At 36.7% G+C, this 8133-nt stretch overlaps 1 protein-coding gene across 1 annotated transcript; it reads left to right on the top strand.

The window, feature by feature from the left end:
- The first annotated feature begins 3287 nt into the window (after positions 1–3287).
- rgrb (retinal G protein coupled receptor b) lies at positions 3288–7720 on the top strand. Its single transcript, XM_028568148.1, has 7 exons — positions 3288–3735; positions 3979–4135; positions 4934–5055; positions 5412–5565; positions 5809–5926; positions 6845–6958; positions 7295–7720. Exons 1-7 carry the CDS (start codon positions 3660–3662, stop codon positions 7433–7435), a joined length of 882 nt encoding a protein of 293 aa, XP_028423949.1. The 5' UTR covers positions 3288–3659; the 3' UTR covers positions 7436–7720.
- Positions 7721–8133: the final 413 nt, after the last annotated feature.

Below are 8133 nucleotides of genomic sequence, written 5' to 3'. Positions count from 1 at the left end.
TTTCTCTCCTGCAAGCTACTAACTCTATGCAGCTAAACTACAATTAAAAAAATTGGCACTACAGCTCGAGTTTAACAGAGCATCAGATGCATCGTGGTGGTTAGCAGGCTCACAGCTCCATACTGTTCCGACTTGTCTGAATCCTGAGATAAAAAGGATAGGCAGGGATTAGTGAAGGACTTGGGTTATTTCCATTCACACGATTAGGCTATTGCTTCCTGGAAGCTGACAGGCTGCATAGTTTTCACTCATTCTAAGGGAAATACTTTCCAAAAAATTGATTGGATGGTAAATTATGTACAGAAAAAACTGTACTGCACCTAAATGAAGTGGAGGCTGCAGGTAGACAAAATTATAACTACATGTAGATAACCATCATGAATATTTGAAACATTCAACTTTCTTTTACATAAAAAGATTTTACAATAAGGAATGTGAAAATAAATGTGAAATATAGATGTTTTTGGTTTTAACCCTTTTATTTTTTCATATTAAGTCATACTATATAATGGTGATATCACTACTTCACGTTACACAGTCACTCACCTAAAAACAGGTTACAACTCTGATATAAAAGCACAGGGACGTGCTACAGATTCAAATAATTTTAATAAACACCAGCTTTTCTTATGTTACCCTGTCCTTAAATTATTATAATTATTGATGTAGTCTGTTAAATTGAATACATTGACAGACTTTAGTTGGTACGTTGGCTAGAAACTTAGCAACACATGGCCACTAGATGGTAGTGGAGAGTTGCTATGGGTACTTTATTGTGTTACTCACCCTCTTGTTATTAGACCAAAGGCAACACTACTATATGTAACCACATACAGTTGATCACTGGGCATAAATATCAAATAAAGAATACTTTTTGAAACTTCAAAGGAGTATGTGACAATAACCTTGTATTTTTTAAGATTACTATTGTACTATTGCTTTCATACTGTATTATGTAGTTATATATAATAAAATAATATATATATATTTTTAGTAGTATCCTGCAGAACACATCTTGTGTGTGACGTTTTGTCACAGTCTTTGAGGGTTTGTCCACAGGTGCAGAGGTTTAAAGACACGGCTGTAAGGCGGGATTTCAAATCCTTTAATCCAGTCATCTCTCTGTCTCTTATTAATACATCTTTGTTCTATTTTCTTTAACGAGGGTTATCCCAGGCAAAGAAAAATATATTTGCAAGAAGAAAAATTCTCCTAATGTCAGTGTAAAATTATTAAAAAGCCCCATACTTGGAGAAAGTGAAATAATGAAGAAAAAAAAGTTTGAAAGAAGTGGAGATACAAAATTAAATGAAAACTGCCCAATTGTGATCTCTAATCTAAGAAATGTTCATTTGTATTGTGTAAAACATGCTAAACAAGAAAATCCTGAAGTAAAAGTAGAAATACCATAGTTTAAAAAATACTGAATTCAAAATATTGCTTAAGTAAAAGTAAATAAGTATTATCAGCTAAATGTACTTAAAGTGTCAAAAGTAAAAATACTCATACAGAAATACTCCTTTCAGTGGGTTTTATTATTAATAAAGTTGTAATTTGACAATGTGCTGCCACTTGTAGTTAGTAAAGCACATACTTTCTATGGGCTCATGATGTGTAGTAAAAAAATGTAATATTTCCCTCTGGGAATATAAGTAGAAGTATAAAGTATTAAATGAAAGTAGGTACCCCAAAAGTGTACTTAAATATAGTACATTGGTGAATGTGCTTAGTTACTTTCCACCATATTATACAAATTGTAAAATTTGAATCGGCAAAGTATCTCGCATCAGATTAAGTGGAATACAATTATATTTTATATCTTTTTTTATTTATATTTCATATAAATTATATATCTCCCTCTGAATTGTAGAGAAAAAGCAGTCTTAGTCTCCCCTACCTAAAAACATTTATTTCAGCTTTTCATCTTGCTCCTGATCCTCAGAGTCTGTCAGTACGAATGCCATGTCAACAGTGAAACCTTTGTTCCATTGCAAAACCAGTCAGCAGATTATGATGGTGTAATAACTGTTAACCAGTGCATTCATGTGTAACCACTGCAAGGGTGACGAAAAAACTACAGACAGGATATCCTCGTCAGATTCAGTAATAGGTTTTATTCCCACATTTTAGCTTCACAATAATATTAATAAAAAAGTTAAATGAGATCCTATTTCCTTCAGTAATTTAAGGACGTATGGCTTTATGGTGCTGACTTTTGTAAAGGATATAGCTTCCACTGTGTGTCAATATACAAAGAGTAGAAGTTTGAGCTTTCAGTCAGGACAATATGGGCAGTTTGAGAAAAGGCTATTATGAGTCCATTGGGACACATCATTACTTCATAGTTAATGAGTTTCTGGTAATCTGGGGGCAGATTAGTGGTGCAATTAGACACGGCCCAAATGGTACATTTTTAAATGTTCAGGCTGTTGCAAGAGTAAAGGGTCACTTTTCTGCTGCCCTCATTTTTAAGGTTATTTCCGTCAACAGATACATAAGTAAATGAATAAGGTCCTGGTGCTTTCACAGAGTTTTTTAATCGACCTTTCACATTTACTGTGGCTAGTAAGAGAGAAACAACTGTATTTTGAGTGTAAAAGAAGAGATTATGTAGTAATTTCTCTGTCAGGTGTACTGTACAGTAGAGAACTGGTTGTTGGGACTGAGTGGTGCTTTTACAGACTCAGGAGACACTTTCTCTGCAATTTTACTACACAACATACAACTGAACCTTTATTTGTGTGTACAGTATATAAATGTATGCAGTTTGAATAAAAGTGATGTCTTCACAACTTCCAAATTTTACTGGCATTCAAAGAAAAGGTATTCAGGAAAAAGAAAAAAACATGACGATATGTCATGGATAAGTCCTATAGCCTAATAAAAATATGATTTGATGAAAAGATTTCCAGAACTTGAGCAGTCAAATCAAGTCAATTCTAGTTACATAGCACCTAATCACCAATTTGTCTCAAGGGGCTTGCAATATGTAGGCTACAGCATACTAGACCCCTGATTCAACTAAGGAACCCCCCAAAAAAAAAAAAAGCAAGAGCAACAGAGGAGGGATCTTGCTTCCATCACTGCCCTGTATTAGAAAAACATGTTTCCTAAATTAATCAAATAAAATATTAACATAAAGCTAAAAAAGCACTGAACAGAGTGATTTAACCATGTATATTGTATATTTAAAAGTTAACGTCGTATGCGCTCCTGTTGTTCAGCCTATAAAATTAGTTTGCTATAAACAACATTCCCCATGCTTCCATTAGTCCTTATCACCCACAACAACATTGACACTGTCAGCTGAGTGAGCAGTGAGTTTAGGGGGTTTCTCCAGAAGGTGTGCTGCAGTAGCCATAACTCAAATCGACAAAAATCACAGCTGAGCTCTGAATCCACAAACTTTGGATCAAAGATTTGCGCAGCGAACGCACAAACGTTTGGCGATTACAAAGTTGCAGTAAGTTTGAAGGAAGTCTGCTCGTTAGGACATTCTTCGGGGGATTTTAAAAGGGGTTTACTAAGATTAGTCTCTTCGTGCTTTTTCACGTGAAAAGAGCCTTTATAAGGCGTCTTTTTGTTGGAGCGGTGTTGCGCTACACAACTTGAAAAAGGACTTGTCTTTTTGTGAAAAAGTTTATTTTGTGCATTTCAACATGGCAGCGTATACATTACCGGAGGGATTCACGGAGTTTGATATGTTTACATTCGGCACAGGGCTTCTTGTTGCGGGTAAGTGGACCGATCACACCGGAAGACACTTTCTGCAAGAATTAAAGGGACAGTTCACTCTGAAACCATTTGCTTTGATTATAAAAGCAAAAACACATCAACCATTTTCCTCATTGTGATGTTTGAAGTGCAGCCGTTTATTCACTTACAACCATAAAACTGTGCTGATAAATTCAGGCTGATAATAACAATGTGATACCAGAAACTAAAAGGGGCATATCTATTCATTTTTTTCACTTTCAGGCATGGTTGGATTCTTCCTCAATGCCATCAGCATTGTGTCTTTCCTCAGAGTGAAGGAAATGCAGACTCCCAGTAACTTCTTTGTGTTCAATCTTGCTGTGGCTGACCTCTGTTTGAATATTAATGGACTCACAGCTGCATATGCCAGCTACCTCAGGTATCAGAGAGAGGACACACTGAGGGTTTAAAGATATTTTCCTTACACAGGCCCTTTTTTATCATGGTGGGGGTACTACATTTCTTTTGGCAATCAAAAAAGGCATAGTATTTGGGTAGCACAAACATAATAAGCCTTTTGCTTTCATAAACCACAATCCCATTTATTCAGTGTGGAAAGTTCACGTTTTTTAAGGTACCTAACAACATCTTTATTGAAATGTTGCAATATTTAAATAGGTTATGTTTATGTCCTGTTTAAACCTCTTATATATTTGATTTAGTGGTTCCAAACCGGGTCGTCAGCAGGACCGGATTAACACACTAGGGGCCCCTATTGACCCCCCTTATTGAACCCAATATGCATTGTATATGAATTATACAAAACTCTATTCAGAAAAAATGAACTATGAAAGCACAATAAACTAAAATATTAAAACTAGATATTAATTGAATAGTGGTCCATACAAAATTAATGAACAAATTTGCTATTTATTCTATTACCACCAACTAACTTCCACATGAGAGCCTACGGGCCCTGGTGCAGTATCTCGCTCTGGTAATCAAGCCTTGGGCATTGGGAAGATAAATCTGATGATTAGTTTGTTTTTGGGACTTTTTTTGGGTGACACATTGGAGAGTTCTACCTATTTAGGACATTGACTGAAACAATCTGAGAAGGGCACTTTGGATTAACTGCTCACAGCTCTTAGACATTTTCAACTTCTTTTGTAATATTGGGTTTAGGCAAAATTCATCTGCATCCTGGAGTATGATTCAAGTTTATTGTCATTTCTAGATATTGGCCTTTTGGTCAAGATGGATGTGCCTATCATGGTTTTCAGGGCATGATAGCGGTTCTGGCGTCAATCAGTTTCATGGCTGCCGTCGCTTGGGACAGATATCACCAGTACTGCACCCGTGAGTACAACATATCACCAGTACTGCATCAGTGTAATATAAAACCATATATATTTAAGTTACAGACTAATTTTGGAAAACAAAACAACAGATGTGTTGATGCCATCATGCTGACTGTATTTGTAAGACTTTGACACTCAGTACTTAATCATGTCATTAAGTTTTTTTTTTGTTTTTTTTATAAATAGTGCATCAAACTGAATTCCTTAGATTCGGTCGCGGTTTACTTTTGTTTTTGCAGCAGAAATAGCATAAAAATGTCAACACACACGCCATTAGCTATCTAAAAAACAACAAATAATATATCAAATGTCTACTTAGATCCAAATGACATTATGCATGTCTTTATTCTGTAGAACAGAAGCTCTTCTGGAGCACTACGCTGACAATAAGCAGCATCATCTGGATTCTTTCCATCTTCTGGGCTGCTGTTCCTCTTATGGGATGGGGCGTCTATGACTTTGAGCCTATGAAGACTTGCTGCACCTTGGATTACACCAGAGGGGACAGGTAGAGTTGTGTAAAGAAATTATACTAAAACTGGAATGTTGTCATTGACGATATGGCCAGTATGCAGTTGTTTTCATCACTATCAATTCATGTTGCGATGTCTACAGTCAGCACAAAATGATGATTACATATTTCGACTAAACAACACCTACACTATAAGTATATGAAATGCAGCCATCCATGGCATTTTGACAAATATTTACCATATTACATATTATTTACTTTTGTTTCTCTTTTCAACAGGGACTATGTGACCTATATGCTGACTTTGGTGGTGCTCTACCTGATGTTTCCAGCTTATACCATGTACTCAAATTACGATGCCATCCACAAACACTTTAAGAAGATCCATCACCACAGGGTAAATGTGCAAAACCCATTTTAAAGGAATACAGATTTGGCAAAGACAATGCATTTTTCTACTTAACCTGAACTCGACTGACTTGTTTTAGCTGTGCATGTAGTCAGAGTGTTTTGCTTTCTTGACAAATGTGGAAAACACTAAACTGTGATCAGTGGCAATGTGGGGAAACAGCAGCTTGAATGTTAAAGGAATAGTTCAACATTTTGGAAAATGCAGTTAATCTCTTTTTTACAGATAGTTACAAGCTATATACTGCTCTCATGTCTACAGCCAGTAGGCAATACGCTTAGCCAGTGTTGCCAACTCTTCTCCAATGAAAGTAACTAGCACTACCTCAAAAGGTCACTAAAAGCCCCTAGATGAACCCTGAACTAATTACTCTGGGCAGCATGCCTGGGAATGAATTACAATATAATATTTCTCACTTTTCCCCTGATGGCCTGAAGTCGCCAAATTTTTCGCTAGTAACTTTTTTGAAATAAAGCCGCTAAATCTAGCAAGAAAGTTGCCTAGTTGGCAACACTAAGCTTAGCTTTGCATAAAGACTGGAAGCAGTGTAAACAGCTTGCCCGGTTCTGTCCAGAGTTAGAAAATACATCGACCAGCACCTCTTAAAGCAAAGCTCACTAATTACCACAGTATATCTGATTTGTTTAATTTGTGCACAAAACAGCAAGTCATGGTATTACAAAAGGGTACAAATGATACATATGTGCCGGAACTTTTTTTTGGCCAGGTGCACGGACCCTTTTCTTTCTAGTTAGCTTACAGATAACGTCTGTACAGTCTGCACAGTCAAACTGTAACTGACAAAACTGAAATGTGGTGTTCTTATTTCCAGCTGAATATTGTTAAAAATGAACCACCAATGTTCTAAATCCACTACATCGCATGTGTAATATCTTTGTTTTCCAGTTTAACACCAATGTGCCTTTGAGGGTAATGCTGACGTGCTGGGGGCCCTACGTCCTCATGTGTATCTACGCCTGTTTTCAGAACGCCAAGGTTGTATCTCCCAAACTAAGAATGGTGAGCACTTATTTAGTTTAATTTAATCTGACAGTTTGAGGGAATATACTGCAGTCGAAATTATTAAAAAAAGAAAGGAAGGAAGTCATATTATTGCTGATTTAATTCAAAGGAGAATTCCAGTTTATTTAATCTGGCTAAACTGTTGGCTTGTTTACAATCTGATCATTTGACCGCTCGTGTTTGTTGTTGTAGCGAGGTAACCATGTTCCTATATTAGCAAATACTTTGTTTTCATGATGGCCAGAACGGCAAAAATGAGACCAAGTTGTAATTAACTGGAACTGTCCTTTAAATCAAGTAGTTGCATGATTAAATTCTTGTTTGTGCTCGCAGGTGCTTCCAGTTCTTGCAAAGACAAACCCTATCTTCAACGCTCTCCTTTTCTCATTTGGTAATGAGTTCTACCGAGGCGGCGTGTGGCACTTCCTCACCGGGCAGAAGATCGTTGATCCGGTTATTAAGAAGTCAAAATAAAAGGAAACTCATTACGCTCTGGTGAAAAGTCTAGTATAATTTGCTCTCATTATAGGTTCCTGTTGTAAGCATGAATGGGTCGTTTAGATGCCTGTCGGTCGAAATATTTTCACATGTGGACAGTAACTCCTGACAATCTCTACATTTGGAGCCTCATGGTGGATTTGTGTACATCTATTAAATGTGTTGCAGGTAATTCATCCACTTTCAAATTACTGTATTCTTTCTACAGCAATTTGTCTTTAACCTGCACTGCTCCTCTGTCCGTGTGAGACCACTGACAATAAACCCATTGTGTTGCTGCTTTTCTATTGTATGCTCCATCTACTTTAAAAAGCCATATAACTGAGCTGCTTTAAAGAAGAGCCCTGATTTCTACAATTGACCAGCGTCAAGAGATGCCCTCTCATGACACACTTGTCTCAAGCATTTACTAAGCAGATTAATGAACTGTGAGGAACTCTGTCTCTGTTGAAACCAACAAGTCATGGTAGCCACATTATGCAGCTTAAAAATGTATTTTGTTCTGTTGTACCGGTTTCCCTGGATTACATGCATGCCATTTTGTGTTTTCTAAATATGAGCCACATTTATAGCAAGTGTTACTGTGTCAGCGATGCAGAGAGGAAAAGACTACAGCACTCTGATGTCTGAGCTGCTAAATACATGTACTCCAGAAATAAGCCCACTAACCTCAG

The sequence above is a fragment of the Perca flavescens genome, chromosome 21 (assembly GCF_004354835.1).
Source record: "Perca flavescens isolate YP-PL-M2 chromosome 21, PFLA_1.0, whole genome shotgun sequence".
Classification (NCBI taxonomy): Eukaryota; Metazoa; Chordata; class Actinopteri; order Perciformes; family Percidae; genus Perca; species Perca flavescens.
This window is presented reverse-complemented; position numbering and strand designations above follow the sequence as displayed.

Coding starts and splice junctions, on each gene's coding strand:
- rgrb (XM_028568148.1), top strand. CDS start 3,660: ATGGCAGCGTATACATTACCGGAGGGATTCACGGAGTTTGATATGTTT. Junction 3,736..3,978: donor CACAGGGCTTCTTGTTGCGG/GTAAGTGGACCG, acceptor TTTCACTTTCAG/GCATGGTTGGATTCTTCCTC. Junction 5,566..5,808: donor GATTACACCAGAGGGGACAG/GTAGAGTTGTGT, acceptor TCTTTTCAACAG/GGACTATGTGACCTATATGC.